Genomic DNA, 21,776 nt, shown 5'->3' with positions numbered 1-21,776 from the left:
ACCAAGTTCACTGTGTGGGACGATGGGGCTCTGCAGGCACCTACCGCACCTGGTGGTGTGGTCAGTGTTTCTGCTGTCGAATGGTTTAGACGGTGCTGGATTTTGTGCTTAAAAAACAAACAAACCAGAAGGAAACTCTGATTAAATATTTCCCGCACAAATAACTTGTAATTACTTCTCAATGAGAAAACCTAGGGCTCCTCCTCTTCTCCGCTCACAGCTCAGGTCACAGCTTGGTTCCTTCTGCTTCTTGCAGCGGAGCACAACCCTCGCCACGAGTGGCTCTTTCAGAGATCTCTTGCACTTTTATTCTGCAAGAAGGCTGCGCGGTCAGGACTGTCCTGGATCAGGGCGGGCGTCAGGCCCGCCGGGTAGCGTCCGCCCCGCTGAGGCCTGGCTCTCTGAGCCCGTTTCTGCCCAGGAGGGTGGTTACGAGGAAGAAAGGACAAGAGAGGACGTGAGAACGAGGCGCCAGCTCCGCCCTCTGCGGCAGGCACGCAGGGGTGACAGGTTTCTGGCGTCAGTCCTTCCTCCACGAACTTCCCTTGCACCAGCCTCCGGGCCACGTGCCCCACTGGGTCATGATTTAGAGGCAGCGTCAAAACCAGATACTTTCCTTACACCTTATTAAGTTTGTTTGTATTTGTGTATGTATGTATGTATATATGTATGTACTCTCTACACCCGACATGGGACTTGATCTCACGACCCCTAGATCGAGGGGCAGGCTCCTCGGACTCGGCCAGCCAGGCGCCCGGATACTTTCCTCACACTTTCATTCGTTCTAAGAATAGAAACCTATTCTCTGCGGACCAGGTTCTTAACCCGGGGTTCGCGGACTCCACGTCAGAGGATCTCATTTGCCGAATGGTACCCAAATGTCGGCAGTAATGGCCCACGTGCATTTTGCCGGAAGGACCTGCTCAGGAAGTCAGGAGGGTTTTGATGTAAAAGGTTTAGGAATCCCAAGCTTTCAACCTTCCCTCCGCAGACCAAGACTACAGCTTCGAGCTTTACTTTCACCCTAGTCCTCGGTGGGTGGAGCAAGAGGACTCCACGCCCCTCAAATCCTCTACAGTTCGCGGCCCCCGCCCCTAACGGGGAGACCCGCCCTCGACCCCGCCCATTCCCCCCCCACCCCCGCTCGAGGCGGGGCGTCTCTTCTGGGCATGCTCAGAACTAAGAACCTGGGTTGGTCTCTTTGGCGGAAGCGGGGGCGGGGTGTGTGTGTTTCTCCCAGGGTGTCCCGCGGTGCTGTCATGGCCGCGTCCGTGTGCCGGCGTCTGCACATGGAGTTCTAAGGCTCCGGGTGTAGTCACAGGAACTGTCACCACTGGATTTCAGCGTCTTTGTGCCTTCCTCCTTTCACCTTCTCTAGTTGACTCCTGTGTGGCCCTTGTAGGAACCTGTTTGGGCCGCAGCGATGCCCAGAGAGATGTGGATAGCGGAGCCGGCGGTTTTGCGGGGCTTCTTCACTGAGGCTGAGCGGCAGCAATGGAAGCAGGAGGGGGTAGCTGGATCAGGTGAGAAAGGCGGACCTGCCAGGAACGTAGGGCAGTGGAACGTGTGGAGAAAGAATGGCGGCGGCTGGGTTCTCATTCTTGTTTGGTTTGTTTTGTTTTTCTGCCTAAATCTAGCTGATTCCTTAAGGCTTTGGATTGTTGCATCCGTGATGTAGTGGCTGGAGCCCTTGTGCTCTGTGTTTGTCTTTAGCCTAAACTTCTCACCGCCTAGCTTCAGTGACGACAACGATGGCGATGTCACCTACTTTTCTAAGTCCTTAACTTTTATTCAGTCATTTAATCCTTGTAATAGACATGTAAGGTCGATACTACGTCAAGTGCCACTTTGCAGATGAAGACATTTAAAAACACTGTTTAAATAATTTATTCAAGGTCCCACCACTGAGACACAGAAAAGCTAAACTGAGGCAGCAAAGATGTAATTCTTGTGAACAGTACACATTTATCGGAGAGGTAGGGTTAAAAGGCGTATTTACTAGTGATAAATTTAGGATATAGACGCATCTGGTTGTGGGATTTAGGCTGGATTCAGAAGAGAAATAACAATTTAGGACAATATCTAACTAAGCGAGGTGTGTGGACGCAATAGGCGCTTCAGGACAAAGGTAGGTTTTGGAGTCTGGTGATCTGGAAAAGTTTCAGGGAAGAAGTCAGACTCGAGCTGAATTTTGATTAAAGGATAAGACAAGCCGCGAAGAGCTCAACAGCAGAAATCAACAGGGATGTTCATGGGACGTTAGGGGAACAATGAGTTCCCTGAGCTGTTCCTCACGCAGTCTAGTGTGGGTAGGAGGAGCCAGGTTATGAAAGGCCGTAGACCCCTGTTTATGGAAACTTTTATCCTCAGTAGGAATCTTTTTGAATTCCCAACAGAAGGGTGATAATACAATAAAACCTTGGATTGCAAGTAACTAGGTCTGCGAGGGTCCCGCACGATGAGCAAACGTTTCTAATACATTTTAACTTGATAAACAAACGATGTCATTGTGTCACCGAATGCCGCCTGATCCCAACTGAGCCAATGGTTCTTGACATTCGCTTTGATATACAAGTGCTTTGGATTACAAGCATGTTTCCAGGACGAATTATCCTAGCAAACCAAGGTTTTACTGTACTTGACTAATGAGGAATTCTGTTCCTGGGTCCAGCTTCTACCTTGCTTCTCATTGTACAGATGACCTGCTAATTGTAGAAGAGGCAGTGTTTGCAGAATGATGGGAATCTGCTCAGTGCTTTGTGATTAATGTAGAGTAAGCATTCTAAGGTTATATATATATTTTTTTTCATACTAAAATGATAATTTTACTTAATGGTGTTATCATTTACAGTTTGAAAAAATTGTGCTTTTGGATTATTGGACCAATTTTTTATATTGCAGAGAGTGGATCTTTCTTACAATTGCTGCTAGAAGGGAACTATGAGGCCATATTCTTAAATTCGTTGACTCAAAATATTTTTAACTCAACCACGATGACCGAAGAAAAGATTGACTGCTACCTCGAGAAGCAGATAGTAACATTCCTGGATTACTCAACAGATTTGGACACAGCTGAAAGGTAGAATATTATTTGGAATTTTCATAGAGAAACAGACTGAATACATGTACTAGGGTCTTGACAGTGTAAGACATTGGTTTTAGTTGTCGTTGGAAAACCTGTGTTGTCCGGTGTGGTGGCCTACTAGTCACATGTGGTTGTTGAGGACCTGAAACAGGAAGTGCAAGTGAGGGACAGAATTTTAAATTTCATTTAATTGTAATTAATTTAAATTTAGAAGAGCCTTATGTGGCTCATATTTATAATATTAGACATTGAGGCATAACTTGTTCAGGCTTCAGAAATTTTGTTTTGTAATACTTGGGTAACCTCCCTAAGTGTTGGTTAATATTTTATGTTTTTCTTAATAAAACTGAAATGGAATTGGTTATGGTTACACAGAGGTTCATATTTGTTTCTTTATTCTTATATGCAGACAACAGCTGATATTCCTAATTGGTGTAAGCAGTTTGCAACTTTTTGTTCAGAGTAACTGGACGGGGCCTCTCGTTGATTTACAACCTCAAGATTTTTTGCCATCCATTTTGTTCCAGCAATTCAGTGAGGTACGCTTCTTGGAAATGTCATATATAGTTAATACTGTGTTTTTTTTTTTCTTTAGAAACTAGTCTTTATAACCTGGAGTTACTAGCAGGTAGGGAAATAAGACATGATTGTACAGCTTGTACAGAGCCTGCTAAAAATGCTTGTTCACTGGTCAGATTTTCAAGTATTTCCAGAAGTTCCATTGTCAGTCTCAGACGCCTCGTGGAACTCTCCCCATTTACGGAGCTCTCTTAGTTGCTCTTTTTATTAAAGCCCAGGCACCTGCACCAGTCACCCAGGTGCAGATATTGCCACAGTTACGTAAGGATCTTTTCTGGCAAAGTAGCAGAACTAGAAATCTGTTCAATTTTGTTGCAGGTAAGTTGTGTTGCTGTGCTTATGAATGGATCCCGTGGGTGGTTTACTTTATATTACAGATGCTTTTTTAGAGTGCCTGGCACAGAGGTGCTCCATGGTGATAACAATTATTACCCATGTATAACGATAGTATTACTGACTGGCATCAGCATGTTATCAGTAGAACGTGCAGTTTGAATTCCGCAGCGGTTTTTCAGCGCGCACGCATGCAGCTGGGTGAGTAGGACACGCTCTGGAAGAGAAGTGTGGTGACTGACTTCCCCAGCCTTTACCCAGCCACCTCAGAGATGTAGACATAGCCAGCAGCCACTAAGCCTGGAAACAGGGCTCCTTATGCAGCAAAAGTGACCTGTTTTCTGTTAGCTAGTTTCTCACATCAGAAGTAGCCAATGAAACGGGAAAGGAATTACTAGAGCTAAGTGTTAATTGATGGTAGAGGGGCACCCAGCTGGCTCAGTTGGTGGAGCGGGCGACTCTTGATCTCGGGGTCGTGAGTTTGAGCCCCATGTTGGGCATAGAGCTTACTTAAAAAAATAAATGAAATCTGTTTAAAAAAATAATCTGATGGTGGTGTGCAGAGAGAAGTACAAAGCAGCCACCACCTGACAGCCGCAGTAATCAGCGCTGTACATGTGTGTCGTGAGTCACTATAGTAGGTTGCAGTAGAGTAATTGAAATTCATAATCCTGTCCCTAAATCATTACTGAAGGCTAAAGGATCTTCTGTATCTTATGTCTAAGAAGGGGATTTTTTAAAGTGGGCTCCATGCTCAATGTGGGGCTTGAGCTCACGACCCTGAGATCAAGAATCAGATTCTCTATCAATGGAGTCACCCAGGCACCCCTTTAAGAAAGGAAGTTAATCTGCACTTTTCAAAGTTTTCAATCCAAAGTGATTAAAGTAAAAGCCGGAAGATTATGTGACTTAAAGAGATCTGCTTCACTTTTCTGGAACTTTGCTGTCTATATGGACCACAACACTCCCTCTCTTACCGTGCATGAAACAGTTTCTGCCTCTTCAGGCCTGTGGTGTAGGTTAAAAACTCACCCAAGTCCTACGTGTTTGTGGCGCCTGGACATGTGGGCGGGTGGGCGTAATTCACATGTGTTCTGTCAGTTTGAGGTGCGCTAGAGCTGAGAAGGGGGAGGCTCGCGCTGGTGAGGGAAACTTGTCAGAGGTCTTAGAGCTAGTTGGGCAGTTGGCAGCCACATTTTCTGGGACCAAATCCAGTCCTCTCTCTGCTCTGCTGATGTAGAAGCACCTGTAACCTCAGGTCACAGCTCAAGGCAGCACAGACGTGGGTTAAGTGAGAGATTTGGGCTGTAAGAGTATTGAAATTAACCAAATTCACCAGCACTGGACGTGGGTGTGCCAGACAGTTAGGTGGGAGCGTGAGTTGAACCTGAAGGGTGACGAGGTCGTGGGCACGTGGAGAAACGCCATCGGGGTGCGGCCATGTGACAGGTCAGAGGGAGGAGAGCGCGGTGTTGGTGGGACTGGGATGCTTTGAGCCTCTGGAGTAGCAGTAAAAGGTCAGATTCAGAGGATTCAGGCCAGGCAGTAGGAAACCTTGAGATTTTGACTTTAGTTTTCTCTTGTGTTTTTTAGAACTACCTCATACATTCAGGGAAGCATACAAGTTTAAATAATACAACGCCTTTGTTCCCAGCACCCGGCCTGAGAAACATTAGCCGCATTGTAGAACAGAACCTCCCCCCGGATGTTGAGCCGCCTGTGGCATTGCAGTGTCCGCGTGGGGCCTGGGCTGGGTGGGGGAGCGCCTTTGGACGGGCCTCCGCTGGGTCGCAGCGCCTGCTAGGGCCCTGCCGTGCACCACTCGTAATAGCATCTTCTGTGGGCGCCTGGGAAGAGGTGGGGAGTACCGCCCCAGCAGGTCCCCTGTGCCTCCGAAGGTCCCCTGAGTGCTCCCTGCTGGCGTCCCCGGCCGCCCCCCTCCCCACCATGAGCTGGGCTCATGGATTTTGTGTTAATCATTCCATTGCTTTTCTTCATAGTTTTAGCACCTACGTAACTCTAGAAAGCATACTGTTTAATTTTGCCCGTGTTTGAACTTTTGTAAATGACACAGACTGTGTAGGTCTTCTGTGACTTGTTTGGCTCAGCAGTGTGTTTTTGAGATTACACCATTATTCACTGTAACTGTTGCATGGTATTCCCGTTGTATGACTAGACGGGGAGATATATGTCTGCTCTACTCCTGGCCACAGGGTATGTTTCCTTTTTTTTTCCCACCAATATATTACATACAGTGCTATTAGGAGCATATCTTCTGGTAATCATTTGCCAGAATTTCAGAGCACAGCATACTGGAAAAATGACTGTGTGTGTTAGATGCAGTGTGCTAAATGGAGGAGGCCCTGGGGCTTTAGTTGGGCACCCCCAAGGGGATGACCTGTAACACGCTTTAAACCCATCCCAGCAGGGAGTCGGGAAGCTCCTCTGTGGTCTGTATTTCCGTGGGTGGAATTGCTGGGCCCTAGAGTGTACGCATGTTCAACTCTTCTTGGTAATGTCAGATTGTTTTTGTTTGTTTGTTTGTTCACATCAGGTAGTTTTTAAAGGAATACTCAAGGGGCCCCCTGGTTAGCTTAGTCTGCTGAACATCTGACTTTTGGTCTTGGCTCAGGTCATGATCTCATGGTTTGCAAGTTCAAGCCCCGTGTCTGGCTCTGCGCTGACAGTTGGGACCTGCTTGGGATTCTCTCTGTCTCCCTCTCCCTCTCTCCCTCTCTTCCTGCCGCTCCTGCCCTTGCTGTCTCTCAAACTAAATAAATTAATTAAAAAAAATTAAAAGGAATACTCCATTTATACTCTTTACCAGCAAATGAAAATTTGGAAGGTGGGGGAAGTTGGAAGTTTTTAAACGCATGAATGTTGTCATTTTCCTGTGCTGATTCATGATTCTTGGCTCTTCTGAAGTGCAAGTATTTGTGACTATACTTTATGGTCTTAGAGTGTAGTGACCAAAGCTAACTTCGCTTTCCTTGCCCACAGACCTCTTCCTGCCCCTCGGCAAGGTTCAGGGCTTGGACTGCAAGGACAGGGTCAGGATCACTTCTAGCCTTCAGACTGGGACCACTACCTTATGGTAGCGTGGCCTTGTAATTTTTAACACTGTTTTCGGACTTCTGATGCTAACCAGTCTCAGGAATAGCACTGAAGGTTTATGTCAGAGCAGTACTTGAGCCGTGCTGACAGCACAGAGCCTGATGTGGGGCTCAGACTCGCAAATTGTGAGATCATAACCTGAGCCAAAGTCGGAGGCTTAACCGACTGAGCCACCCAGGCGCCCCTAAACAGTCCTCTTTAAAAGCGAACCATTGGGGTGCCTGGGAGGCTCAGTCGGTTAAGCATCCGGCTTCAGCTCACGTCATGATCTCACGGTTGGTGGGCTCGAGCCCCACATCGAGCTCTGCTGACAGCTAGCTCAGAGCCTGGAGCCTGCTTCAGATTCTGTGTCTCCCTCTCTCTCTGACCCTCCCCTGCTCACACTGTCTCTCTCTGTCTCTCAAAAATAAATTTAAAAAATTAAAATAAAAGCGGACCATTTCCCAAAACCTCTGGAAACACATTGAGAACTTAGTTGTAATACCGGTGTTATATCTCAGGTGTAGGCAGAGGCCGATTTACTTAAGCAGAAGTTAGGAAAGCATTTCATTTTTTTCATGATGATGCAAGGTAGCACTGGGAAGAGAAATGTATTTATACATTTACTCGTTTATTTATTTTTTATCTTGTTACTACATCTCCCTGGAGTTTTGAATTGAAGAGTAGGAGGCTGAGTAACTGAGCCCCGGCTTTGAGTATCAGGTAATGAGACGCAGGTGGTATTTCGTGGGCTAGCTCTGTCTCTTTGTATAATTTTTTATTTGTTACCCTACTGAGTTACTTGTTTGCTGCTTCTCTTTAGGTTCATCTGCAAGAGAATGGTCTAAATTTGTGCTAGAATGGTTGGATGTGTTTCTCATTTCAAAGTAATTATAATACCGATTCTTTTATTCTTTTTTTAAAATGTTTATATATTCTTGAGAGTGAGCCAGCGAGAGTGGAGGGAGAGCGCAAGAGGGGCAGAGAGAGGGAGGCGGAGAGAGAGGGAGGCGGAGGGTCTGAAGGGGACTCTGTGCTGTCAGTACAGAGCCTGATGCGGGGCTCGAACTCACGGACCATGAGATTATGACCTGAGCTGAAGTGGGATGTTTTACTGAGAGAAGCACCCAGGTGCCCTGCAGATTCTTTTCCTTCAAGACATGTCTATCTTCTGTACTGTGCCAGTTTGGTGTGGGCTTTGGGAAATCAGGGTGGTTCTCTCTTTACTTTGATGTCAGCGTATGACAGAGAACTAGAGGAGGCTGCAGATCCAGTCTCGGCACATTAGGCAGGTTCTCCTCCCAGATTCTGAAGTGAGTGTATCCTCCACATGGGGGCCTCACAAGACACCTCGTGCTCATGTGTCTCAGACTGACGTCATGGTGGGGTCCCCACCATACCCGGGCCTCTGGGCGTCTGTATCTCAGTAGCCACGCTACCATGAGGTAGTGGTCCCCGTCTGAAAGCCAGAGGTGATCCTGACCTTGTGCTTGCCTTCTTCCTAATGCTTCGCAGAGCCTGCACCTTGCCGAGGGGCAGGAAGAGGTCTGCGGGGAAGGCAGCCTGGGGTGCTCCGGAGAACACTGATTTGGGAATTGGAAAGCAGGCTGAAATTTCTCTGTTCAGACACTGACTTCAGAGTAATTTTTGACTGCACTTTAACATTTGTATCTGCTTCCTTCTAAAATTGAGGTAGTTGTAATAACTTCAAAATAGTTTCTTAATTATTGAAGTTAAAAAAAATTCCTCTGGGTTTAGTGTAGGTAAGCTTTATTTGTGGCGTGGCTCTTTCTTTATTCCTTTGTGACACTTCCCAATGAGGAAGGGAGGACAGTGGATGAATCCACAGTTTTCTGGCTGGTATTGAATACATCAGCACTGTATTGAGCCAGGCACTGGCATTATTTGGAGTATTTAATTTAATCCTTATAAGAATCCTATAAGGTATGGGTCCTGTGATTTCATTTTGTAGTAAATGATCTTTCAGTTAAAAAAAAAAAATCTACCTAGTCGGCGCCTGGGTGGCTCAATCGGCTAAGTGGTTAAGTCACTGATTTCGGCTCAGCTCACGATCTCACGGTTGGTGAGTTCAAGCTCTGCGTTGGGCTCTGTGCAGACAGCTCAGAGCCTGGAGCCTGCTTCCGATTCTCGGTCTCCCTCTTTCTATCTCATTCTCTCTCTTTCTCAAAAAAAAAAACAAAAACCAAAACTACCTATACCCACAAACTATCAAGAGGCAGAAAAAGGCCACTCTCCTGTGTCTGTGACTTTGGAGCTCGTGTTTCTGCTGGGGAAGCATTCTGCTGTCTGTTTTGTGGCCATCGTCAAAACTGTGCAGCGCACGTTTTAGAAAGTGCAGGCGCCTTGGCCACTGTAGAAAATCTCTGAGTAGCCAAGGAAGTGGATGTTTCAAACACATCTCTTTTTTTGCAGCCTTCGGTTCCCACTGGCCCATGGCTTTAGGTCCTCTCAGCATTCAGTATGTAAGACCTAGCTGGCTGTTTGCCTAAGGAATTATGGAGCAGACCTGCTTTGTAATGATGTTTGCCTGCTAATGACGCAAATGTGGAAGGTGGTTAATACAAGTACTTTAACATAGGGGTGCTTTTTACTGAGGTGATATTTTGTTGTAAGTGACTCTGTGAAGTCGCGAAGCCTCTTCAGTACCAGCACTTTCTTGACTTCCCCATTCCTCCGAAGTGCGGACATGTCGGTGGCCGTCTGTCAGTGCAGCTGGGTTTATAGGTCTCCAGGCGCGTCTGTAATGTTATGATTCTGTCCAGTGCCAATTGCTGTGTAATAGGTTAAGGCCTTTGTTTCAAAGTTGAATTAACTGGAAAATATGTGTTATTGTAAGACCCATAAAGATTAATATTTTGTTAAATTATGTCATCTTGGCTTCCTTTTTTTTTTTTTTTTTTTTTTCCAGGTCAAAGGACTGGATGCAGTTGTTCTGAATCTGCTTGTTCTAGACGGGGAGTCAGTCTACAGCCTGACCTCAAAGCCCATACTGCTCCTGTTAGCACGGGTGATCCTAGTGAATGTAAGACATAAACTGACAGCCATTCAGGTAAGGGCAGAAGAGCCGGCAGGCGGTTCATACCCAGGGTTGACAGTGTTTTGGTGTATTTTCTAAGTCTTCTTTAGGTATATAATTTTAAAATCTAATGAAAACGCGGTGCTTGGGTGGCTTAGTCAGTTGAGTGTCTGACACCAGCTCAGGTCATAATCTCATGGTTTGTGAGTTTGAGCCCCACGTCGGGCTCTGTGCTAACAGCTCAGAGCCTGGAGCCTGCTTGGATTCTGTGTCTCCCCCTCTTTCTCAAAAATAAATAAATACACTTTAAGAAAAGTTAAAACCTTAAAATCAAAAGAAAATAAACAAAAACTTTCTCCTTTTGTGCATAGATGTATGGTGTGTATATAAATATTGCTTCTCTCAGTCTTTGAGGTTTGAAAGCATCCTTCATGGTCTTTCATGAATTTCCTGTAGGGATAATGAGCAGTAGGCAGGATTTTAGTACCCTTGCAGTCATCCTAATTCTTGTTTCCTGGCTCACATCCTACCTTGGTTCATTACTGGGGTTGGATTTAGTAGACGGTTTGTTGAATGTTTGTAACATTGTTTCTTTAGGTCCCACATAAATTAGCTAAGACCCGCTCATACCCACAGCCACTGTGCTGCAGGAGTGACACAGCTGCAGGAGTGATACAGATGAGTCTTTGGAGGGTTAGTGGAGGTCTCCATCTGGGCGGTGTGTCTTGTAGCCATCGGGCTGCGTTGTGCTGTGACAGCAGCTATGGACCGTTTGTAAACAGATGGGTGTGTGTCTGTGTCCAATAAAGCTTTATTTATGGACACTGAAATTGAAATTTTATATACTTTTCACATGTTGGAAAATAGTCTTTTGTTGTTGTTGTTGTTTTCAGTATTTTAAAATTGTAAAGAGTGTACTTAGTTCTTAGGCTGTCCAAAAACAGGAGCAGGGTGGATTTGGCCTGCAGACTGTGTGCTTGCTGACTCCTGTCCTAATTGTGGCAACTTGAGGATGTAGACCCTTGTCACCAGAAATGATTAATAAATTTTATGTGAAATCTCCCAGTTTCTAAGTGTTGGCGGGAGATTTTTTTTTTAAAGCAGTCTTAAAAAAATTTTTTTTCTTTACATTTATTTACATTGAGAGACCGAGTGCAAATGGGGGAGGGGCAGAGAGAGAAGGAGACACAGAATCCAAAGCAGGCTCCAGGCTCTAAGCAGGCTGTCAGCACAAAGCCCGATGTGGGACTTGAACTCACAAATTGTGAGATCATGATCAGAACTGAAGTCGGACTCCCAACCGACTGAGTCCGAAGATTTTTAAGAAACATAGTATTTCAATGGGCAAAATGTAGACTTGAGCTGTAGTGTTTTAAGGGCTTATTTCCCCAAGTATTTCATTTTAGACAAGGAAGAGGTAAGAAGGGAAGTTTTGCTTCTTTCAGTGACTGTCATGAAAGCCAAAGGAATTTGAATCACTGATCCTGGAAGGGATTTTACTAGATGGATTTTAACATGTCAGAGTAGATATAAGGCCTATCTTTGATTGTTTAGCCATGTTAGCTTGAATAAAAGAATTGTTCTAGAGTTGATCTGAGTGAAATGCGCTCTTCTAGAATGACTAGTACTTGGCTCTAAAGAACGTATCACTAAGGCATGAGGCTGCCAGATGGCATTATTTTCTTTGTAGTGAGACTAGAGTCATAAATAAGTGAGACAGTTTTTTTTTTTTTTTAAATAATTTTTAATGTTTTTATTTACTTTTGATACAGAGAGAGACAGAGCATGAGAGGGGGAGGGCAGAGAGAGAAGGAGACACAGAACCAGAAGCAGGCTCCAGGCTCTGAGCTAGCTGTCAGCACAGAGCCTGATGCGGGACTCGAACCCACAAATGTGAGATCTGACCTGAGCCGAAGCCGGAGGCTTAACCGACTGAGCCACCCAGGCGCCCCAAGTGAGACAGTTTTAAATTTTGTTGGTGGAAAACTTTCCTCAGCCTGTATGTTAAGCATCTTTAAGATATAAAACAATATATGTACTATCAACTTAGGAAAACAAGTAAATATGTGATCTGCTGGCCGTGGATGTCATACTTTGTGGGGTTGGAGAGACAAGTTACCAATTTCTTGGCAGGTGCCAACAACTTTTGACTCGGGCTCACAACCCTGTGTTCTTGTTACACGTCACCGTGCAGCAATCCCTCTGCGCTGAAAACATGAAAGTTCTTTTCTCTTTGGGTCTTTAGTATGTCATTTTCTCAATGATGATATGAGAAGGACTTCTTTGATAAATGAAGATAAAATAGTAAAGAAGTGTCTCCGTACTTATCCAAGTTTATTTTGACCTCTTCAAGTTAGCTTTGAATAGGCTTACTTGTGAAGAATGTATCAAGTTGTTTGTAATGATATTTTTATGGAGCTATAAAAGAACGTGGTTTTCCCCAAGCCCCCAATCTGTGAAGTATGTAGACTAGTATTAGTAATACGTAAATGTTGAGTAAAAGCAGTCTTGGCTTCGAAGTCAGACCGCAGTTTGTCTGGTTCAGCTGTGTGATGTTATGCTAATTAATTTCTCTGGAATATCAGTTTCCCTTATTTATAATTATTTTAAAAATGGACCAACCTGGCAAAGATTTATTGGGTGACTTTTGAGTACACTTACGCTTCCTGCCTTCTAGGACGTTATTGACTAGTGTGACTTCCCGATCGGAACATTCTGTAATAAGTGCTAAAATCAGTATCTAGAAACTAGAGTTTCTTTTTTTATTAATGCCTCAGATTTTCTATTAAGCAATTTTTGGCAAACAGAAAAGGACACTTTTATTTTCTAGTAGAAAAATGGGCTATGCTTTCATTATATTTTTCACACTCACTCTCACCCCAGATAAAGATTTTGGGTTAAAAGTTTATTTATAGAGCTGATGTTTAAAGGTTCAGCATCAGATGTCGTAAGTTTTCTTAGAAGGGCAGTCTCTGGGGTGCCTGGGTGGCTCAGTCAGTTGGGTCTCCGACTTCAGCTCGGGTGGGATCTCACATTCGTGGGTTCGGGCCCCGCGTCGGGCTCTGTGCTGGCAGCTGGCTCAGAGCCTGGAGTCTGCTTCTGGTTCTGTGTCTCCCTCTCTCTCTGCCCCTCCCCTTCTCATGTTCTGTCTCTCTCTGTATCAAAAATAAATAAAACATTAAAAAAAAAAGGGGGCAGTCTCTTTGACTGGCTGTGTCTGAATTCCCGTATCTAGAAAAGGAAGGGTGTGCTACCAAACCCGAGTCACTTATTGCTGATGGCAGTTCAGGGACAGATAATTGAGATGTAGCCTGATGATGTTAGCCATAGTGATAGAAAAAGAAGGAAAATGAGGCAACACCTCAGGGAACTAAATTAAACATGATGTGAAACTTCTCTTTTTTGATAATTCTGCCTGTCCTTACAAGGACTAAGGAAACAGCGTCAGTCATTAGGAAGGATTTTGTCACAGAATCACAGTGCATTTGTGACGGCGCCATTGTCGGAGCGGTATAGGCAGGGACCAGGCAGTTTACTCCTTACTTCAGTGAAGGAATTAAGTTCAAGTTAAAAAAAGATGCTTTTGATAATTAAGTCTGATCTTCTATTAGTACATGTTGTTTTTTAAAATTTTTTAAAATGTTTATTTATTTTGAGAGAGAGAGAGAGAATATGAGCTAGGGAGGGGCAGGGAGAGGGAGAGAGAGAATCCCCAGCAGGCTCCATGCTTTGTCAGCACAGAACCCGAGCCCATGTAGGGCTCCATCCCACAAACTGTGAGATCATGACCTGGGCCAACATCAAGAGTAGGATGCTTAACCGACTGAGCTGCCCAGGTGCCCCAGTAGATATTGCTTTAAAAAAGAGGAAAAATTAATTTTTTATACTTTCATGCAGTATATTCAAAATAGCATAGTTATTATATTTAATTTAGATGACTCAGTGCATGATCATACTTGCTATTTTAATGAACCTCTCAAAAATAATTAATACTTCTGACTTGCACACTCACCCATACACTTCACACATGCACACATACACTCGTGTGTGCATAGTGGAAGATTCAGAAGATTATAAACCTTCGTCATGGATCTTTCCAGGGGAGGAGAATGCCACTGAGACAGCAGAAGAGAGACCTTCACTCTTTATTGTACATGCTTCTGTGTTGGCTTTTTGTTGTTTGTTGTTTTCTTTTTTTTTAAATAGGGTTCAAGGTATCATTATTATTATTATTTTTTTAATGTTTATTTCTTTTTGAGAGAGAGACAGACAGAGCATGAGTGGGAGAGGGGCACAGAGAGAGGGAGACACAGAATCCAAAACAGGCTCTAGGCTCTGAGCTGTCAGCACAGAACCTGACGGGGGGCTCGAACTCAACAACTGTGAGATCATGGCCTGAGCTGAAGTCAGATGTTCAACTGACTGAGCCACCCAGGCACCCCAATTTGTTTAACGTTTATTTATTTTGAGAGAGAGACAGAGAGCATGAGTGGAGGAGGGGCAGAGAGAGAGAGAGGGAGATGCAGAATTCCAAGGAGGCTCTGTGCTGTCAGTGCAGAGCCTGACACGGGGTTTGAACTCACAAACCATGAGATCATGACCTGAGCCGAAATCAAGAGTCGGATGCCCAACTGACTGAGCCACACAGGTGCCCCAAGGATCAAGTGTTTTTTTGAAATAGTGATCAAGTAAGAACAGCTTCAGACAATAGAGAAAAACGGCTATGTTCTCAGCCATAGTCAAGACAATGTATGAAATGCAGTCTCTGTCTTCAAGAATGTTTGGACCAGGTAGAGTCACACTCTTGAAAAATAAGAGCTGCCCAATGTGGTGCTGACTTTTAGGAACAGTGTAGAAGGTCAGAGAAGGCAGTTTGTGCCACACTTGTGGGAGAAGGGTTTGTGGAAGGGTCTCACAGGGTGTGGAAGGGATTGTCTTAATTTTGGGGAATATTTGAATCTAAGGTATTTCTTACAGGGTAGTTTGTGCCAAATAGATTGCTCTGAGGAGCATCTAGACATGGGCAGGACGTGATTTCTTACCTTATTGGGTAGATGGTGGGCAACACTGAAAGCTAGGGACGACCTACGTGATTGCGGTGGACTGTGTTTGCAGAGGAGGTGGTACAAATAATACGCTGCAAGTTCAGAGCAGGGAGAACATTACTGGCCCCTACGCCCACCGCACCCCTGCCTCCGGGAGGTTCTGGCTGAAGTTCTCCCGGCTGAATGGCTGTCTGGTTTATGGCGTGGAACGGGTGCAATGGAGGAGAAGGGTGCTGACAGCAGCAGACATTTTATCTTATTTTATTAAAAAAATTTTTTTAAATGTTTTATTTATTTTTGAGACAGAGGGAGACAGAGTGTGAGCAGGGAGGGCTAGAGAGAGAGGGAGACACAGAAACTGAAGCAGGCTTCAGGCTCCAAGCTGTCAGCACAGAGCCGGATGTGGGGCTTGAACCCACGAATGTGAGATCATGACCTGAGCCGAAGTCAGAGGCTTAACCGACTGAGCCACCCAGGCGCCCCACAGCAGACATTTTAAAGGAGAATATTGTAAGTTCTACATGGCATCAGGAAGCCCAGCTCAACAAGATACAGGTTCCGAGAGAACGGAGCCGAGAGCTTGTTCTTGTGCAAGACGGAGAAGCAGATTTGCGGATTCTTACCAACGACGGAGCAGTGGATGGATGAGTTTGTTGAAGAATTTTAATTTCACAAATGTTAAAAAAAAATTCTAAACACTGATTGCAAGTAATGTAAGCACTGTTTTCCAGAGGGGCCTTTCCTTTCAGCTTACGTGGGACTTTCTTTCCCTAGAGCCTGCCCTGGTGGACCTTGCGGTGTGTGAGGATTCAGCAGCAGTTGCTGGAGGAGCGCTCGCCGCAGCTCTTTGCTCTCGCCGGAGACTGTATCGCGGAAGGTACGTCGAGGTTTTGTCTGACGTGGGCGCGCAGCGCCACGCTAAGTCCTCAGCGGACACGTTCCTTTTCGGTTTAGTTTTTTGTAGGTAATAGTAACTTCTTGGTTGAGGTGGTCTCTTGTTCTCCCCTTTATTTCTGGGTGGGGAATATCACAAATTATTAGGGTATCAGATTATAGAATTTCTTTTCACCTTTCAATTTTAAAAGAGGCCATCACTGTAATTTATATGACCTATTTAGAAAGTGGTTCGTTTTATGTAAGTTACCATGATCTTATCACAAATTGCTTACAAAGTATTTTAATAGTTTCTCTGTGCTTTAATCTGAGAAGCCTCTTTGGAAATGAATGTAAATTTTCTTTGCTTAAAAGAATTCTTGGGGTGCCTGGGTGGCTCAGTTGGTTGAGCGTTTGACTTCGGCTGAGGTCATGATCTCACGATTTGTGGGTTCGAGCCCCGCATTGGGCTCTGTGCTGACAGCCCAGAGCCTGGAGCCTGCTTCTAATTCCGTGTTTCCCTCTCTCTCTGCACATCCCCCATTCATGCTCTGTTTCTCTCTGTCTCAATAATAAACAAACATCAAATAAGAAAATTTTTTTAAAATTCTAAAAAAAAAAAAAGAATTCCTTAAACAATGAGTTGGAGTAAATTGTGCCAAATGACATGCCGAAGACAAAATTATTTATCCTCTCTCCTAATGAGTACATTTGGTAGAAAAACATTTTCCTAAGGATGACAATAGGTAGAAAGACATTTTTACAGGTTATATTATTTTTGATTATACTGTGTAACATACATGCACAAAAGTGCCTAAAATATACACGAAAGTAGAAACCACACCCCTCTGTCAGTGCCTCCCACTGTCTTTGCAACAGATGCCCTGCAGGCTCCCTAGGGAAGCGTTTTGAAAAGAGAGGAATCTTGGGTACCTTGACACTTGGTTTCCCTGGGCTTTTGGAATGAGTCTTCTTAGCAAAAGTTGCCAAACAAAGCAAAACAAAAACAGATTCTCTTGTAGTGAAGGAATGTTTGAACACAGATGAACTTGGACTTGGTTACAGACTTCAGAGTTACAGAGAAGGGCCTCGACCTTAGGTGTTTCTGATTCCAAAGCCCATAGTTCTTTCACCACAGCAAGGGTGTGCATGACGTGAGTACGTATGCACGTGCGCAGGTGGGTACAGTACTCCCCTGTCCCCCGTGGATTCGGTCACCTGCGGTCATCTGCGGCCTGGAGGCAGATGATAGCCTGCTGTCGAAGGTGAAGCCTAACGCTACATCACGTGCCTGCACCCCATGCACCTCACTTCCTCTCATCATGCGGGCCTCACATCATTGTAGAGAAGGGTGAGCACAGTTAGATGTTCTGAGAGAGAGAAAAGGATTTGGTACTACTGTGGTTTCACACATCCCCTGGGGACCTGGGACCTGGCCCGCACGGATAAGGAGGCCCACGTGGGGGAGACGGTGGAGAAGCATTGATCTGTCCTTGGTGGAGCGGCACATTCATGAAGGCATATGGCGACCTTAACAGGTGCGCATACGCCATCACAAGAAGCCCCCACCCCTTTCTGGAGTCCGTTTCCTTCAAGGGCACATCTATGTAGTGCAGTGACAAGAGAGGCCAGGATACAGTGGAGAGAATGTTAGTTTGTGCGGTAATAAATACTACTAAGCTAAGCTACGTAATTTAGTTGAAATTAATCTCAAATTTTTTTGTTCTAGGATAGAAATAACATAAGCATATGCTAACTTTAGATAAATGAACATCTGTCCATTATTCAAAAGAAGAAAATAAGGAAAATATTCAGTCAGTATGATGATTGATTCATTTATATTGTTTATGCCAACCAGGACTTAGAACAGTTATATTATTTCAGGATTTTAGGTAATGCAAGGCTGTGGAACCAGCAAGGGCATGCTAGACCAAACTTTGTGTATACATACATTTAAAAATATATATATTTAAAATAAATATGTACACACACACACATATGTATTCTGCTTTGGGATTTATTTATTTATTTATTTATTTATTTCCATAATATTTTATTGTCAAGTTGTTTTCCATACAACACCCAGTGCTCTTCTCCTTAAGTGCCCTCCACCATCACCACCACCTCTTTTCCCTCCTCCCCCTTCCCCTTCAACTCTCAGTTCATTCTCAGCATTCAGTAGTCTCTCAAGTTTTGCATCCCTCTCTCTCCCTAACTCTCTCTCCCTTCTCCGCTCCCCCTGGTTCTCCATTAGGTTGCTTTGGGATTTAAACCTGACATATGATAAATTAATTGGTTTATTACATGTAAGGAGTTTACTTTTTTATACAATGCTTTTTTCTATACAATGTTTTTGTATATTTCTATATAAAGTATTTTTTATACAATATATTTTTTTACATTTGTTTGTTTTTGAGAGAGAGAGAGAGCATGAGCAGGAGAGGGGCAGAGAGAGGTGGGGACAGAGGCTCCCAAGCCGGCTCTGTGCTGACAGCAGTGGGACTGATGTGGGGCTCGTATTCACGAACCGTGAGTGTGTGACCCGAGCCAAAGTCAGACGCTCCACTGACTGAGCTGCCCAGCTGTCCCTTTACCATAGTATTTTTTAAGTGACAGAACTGAAAACAGACTCTCCCGTTTTCCTGCCCATAGTTCTGATTTAATGCGTTTGGATTATAAAAGATTTTTATGAGCAGATTTAGCCTACTGATCCACCTTTACTTTCACTAAGACTGTGGATTCTCTAGACTGGAGCTTCTTGATGCGGTTTCTTTCTTTTTTTTTTCTTTCTCCTTAGCACACTGCCTGGGAAATAGTAAATATTTAGTACCTATTTGTTGAATAACAACAGCTAAGGTTTATTGAGCCTTTCTTTTTTTTTTTAAAAGATAGCCATCTTTGAAATTTTTTTAATGTTTTATTTATTTTTGATACAGAGAGAGACAGAACATGAGAAGGGGAGGGGCAGAGAGAGAAGGAGACACAGAACCAGAAGCAGGCTCCAGGCTCTGAGCTAGCTGTCAGCACAGAGCCTGACGCGGGGCTCGAACCCACGAACGTGAGATCTGACCCGAGCTGAAGTCGGAAGCTTAACCGACTGAGCCACCCAGGCGCCCCTATTGAGCCTTTCTACATGCACTTTTAGGGGCGTTTCAGAACTCCATCTGTCCTGCACCTCAACTTTCATCTGACTTAACTTGTGTACAAGAATTACAGAAGTGGAATATTATAGGGGCACCTGGTTGGTTCATTCAGTTAAACATCTGACTCTTGAACTCAGCTCAGGTCTTGATCTCAGGGTCGTGAGTTCAAGCCCCACTTTGGGCTTCATGCTGGGTATGGAGCCTACTTAAAAAAATAAAAAGTGGACTCTTAGAGCAGTTAGGAGAAAAATTGATCCTACCCAGACGCCATGCAGACCTTGAATCTCTCCTAATGGCATTGCCTAAGGGTGGAGTTTACTTCAAAATGAACTATAAAGTGAACCTTGGAGAAAATGAAGACCTGATGCCCTAGTTAGCAGACATGTTTTCCGTAGTGTTCAGTAAAATGAAAACTGTGTAGACTGAGTCTCCCCGATTCATGCCATTTCCTATTTTTGAAATGACGTAGGCATACTCCATAAACAAACGTAGTGCGAAGGAGGCAGAGTGGAGATGAGCTTCTAACTTATGAAATTGGGTAAGGTTTTGAAAGGCGAGGATGACTTGAACATCATCGATGGTAATGGGGAGAAAACGTTGCCCTTTCCAGAGGACAGTGCAAGCATTTGAAGTAAGATGGCATCAGGATCCAGCCCAGCGTTTAGTTTTGTGGAAAGGTAATTGCATTGTACTACTTAGGATATTATACAGTTTCCTGTGCTTCGTCATACTTTTATGGAAAATTGGTAAGTGAACAAAAAAGGTGTCACTGGGAGTTGTTTTTTCTTTTTATAGAAAATCGAATTGGATCAGTTGTTATAGCAAAAGTCACATTTCTTCCCTTATTCCCATACTATATAAGTTTGCATTTATGGCTACATTTTTTACCACAGCTCAGTTACTAATCTTTACAATTATTAATTATTAAGAAAAGAAAAAAAATAACATTCCTAAGGTGCCATTCTATTTCATTATTTTTTATTTTAGAGAGCAAGAGAGAGAGACAGAAAGCGAGAACAAGCAAGTAGGGCTGAGGGCAGTGGAAGAGAGAATCTTAAGCAGGCTTCATGCTTGGTGCAGAGGCTGACGCAGGGCTTCCCCTGTGACCTTGGGATCATGACCTGAGCTGAAATCGAGTTGAACACTCAACCGACCAAGCCACCCAGGCACCCCCCCCCTTATACACCATTTTAAAAAGGAAGGACCATATGGTATGTTTCAGAGAGAATTCTGTTCTATGGAGTAAAATTAAGTTTCCAAACAGAAAGGGTTAACTAAGATATGGAAAAGATGACTTGTAAGTGACTCATTCCCCAAGTGGTCTTGATTCTTTTCTGCAATATATTTCAGCATATCATTTACTTTGCCTTACAACTAAGCATTTTTTATGTTGCTGTTCTAGGCTGATCAACGACATTTTTCATTTTATCTAGTCATAAATTGGTCCATTTTGGCTATGTTTAAGTAGGTCTGCAGATAGTCTTAAACTGCAGCATTTCATAAACAATTTTATTTAAAAAATGTTTTGTTCTGGGATTTCACCCAAATGTTGACCAAGCAGTCAATTACAACTGAAATATTGCTCAGTGTCCAGAGAAGGATATTATATTTGAAATGTTGCCCTTGAAGGATCAGCACAAAGTTGGCAGGATTGTTTTTAGTCCATGAAACATAAGTGAGGATTTCATGAACAACGGTGATCCTTATATTTTTGTCCAGAAATGTGACATCAGTACAGTGTAGTGGAATAGAGCCCACCACTCTGTCAGCAGAACTTTGCTGGACTCATCACGTCTCTGAAACGAGTCTTGCAAATTATGCTCTGCAGCGTGATCTAGGCACTCTTTGCGATGTCACACCAATGAAACCATGATTCTCTAAAAGATGGCTTAGAGTCCCACACATCCATTTATTGTGGGAGCTGATACCAAAAATGCATTCAGTATGGTGCATCAGATGTAGTATTCAAACGGTGTAGCTGTTTGCAAATGAGCTTAGGAAGAAGTTGGTGTCTAAGAGAAAACAGGTTGAAATGCTTTGTCCAAGAGTTCTGCTATAACATCTACAGGCAACTCTGTGACTCTAGGGTTAGATTGTTTTCTTGTCAAAAGAGCTGGTCAAGAGATTAGTCTCTTGGTGACTGATGAGTGCATTGATTAAAAAAAAAAATGAGGTGCGCTTGGGTGGCTCAGTTGGTTAAGCATCCAACTTCAGCGCCCAGGTCATGATCTCGCATCATGAGTTCAAGCCCTGCGTCGGCCTCTGTGCTGACAGCTCAGAGCCTGGATCCTGCTTCAGATTCTGTGTTGTCCTCTCTCTCTGCTCTAATTGTGCTTATGCTCTGTCTCTCTCTGTCTCTCAAAAATGAATAAATGTTAAAAAAAATTGATACTTTGGAATGAGTGTTATTAAATATACTAAACTTATTAATTATAACTATCCATAGGAATTTCATTTTAACATAACATTGGTTTTAGCATACATTTTAAATGTACTATTGACATTTGTATCCAGAAAGTCATGAATATTCATTTCCGTGAAGAACCTACTGACTTATTAAAATAATAAATATATGTCCCCTGAGTTGA

The 21,776-nt window shown here is 43.9% G+C and overlaps 1 protein-coding gene across 1 annotated transcript in view; it reads left to right on the top strand.

The window, feature by feature from the left end:
* The first annotated feature begins 1,241 nt into the window (after nucleotides 1-1,241).
* Nucleotides 1,242-21,776, top strand: part of TTC27 (tetratricopeptide repeat domain 27) — a 183,141-nt gene continuing 162,606 nt past the window's right edge. The window contains exons 1-5 of the mRNA XM_029937972.1: nucleotides 1,242-1,523; nucleotides 2,902-3,079; nucleotides 3,495-3,624; nucleotides 10,020-10,160; nucleotides 15,947-16,049. Coding sequence (XP_029793832.1) covers nucleotides 1,424-1,523; nucleotides 2,902-3,079; nucleotides 3,495-3,624; nucleotides 10,020-10,160; nucleotides 15,947-16,049 — 652 coding nt within the window. The 5' untranslated portion in view covers nucleotides 1,242-1,423. The remainder of the gene's footprint in view (nucleotides 1,524-2,901; nucleotides 3,080-3,494; nucleotides 3,625-10,019; nucleotides 10,161-15,946; nucleotides 16,050-21,776) is intronic.

The sequence above is a fragment of the Suricata suricatta genome, chromosome 4 (genome assembly GCF_006229205.1).
Source record: "Suricata suricatta isolate VVHF042 chromosome 4, meerkat_22Aug2017_6uvM2_HiC, whole genome shotgun sequence".
NCBI classification, from domain to species: Eukaryota; Metazoa; Chordata; class Mammalia; order Carnivora; family Herpestidae; genus Suricata; species Suricata suricatta.
This window is presented reverse-complemented; position numbering and strand designations above follow the sequence as displayed.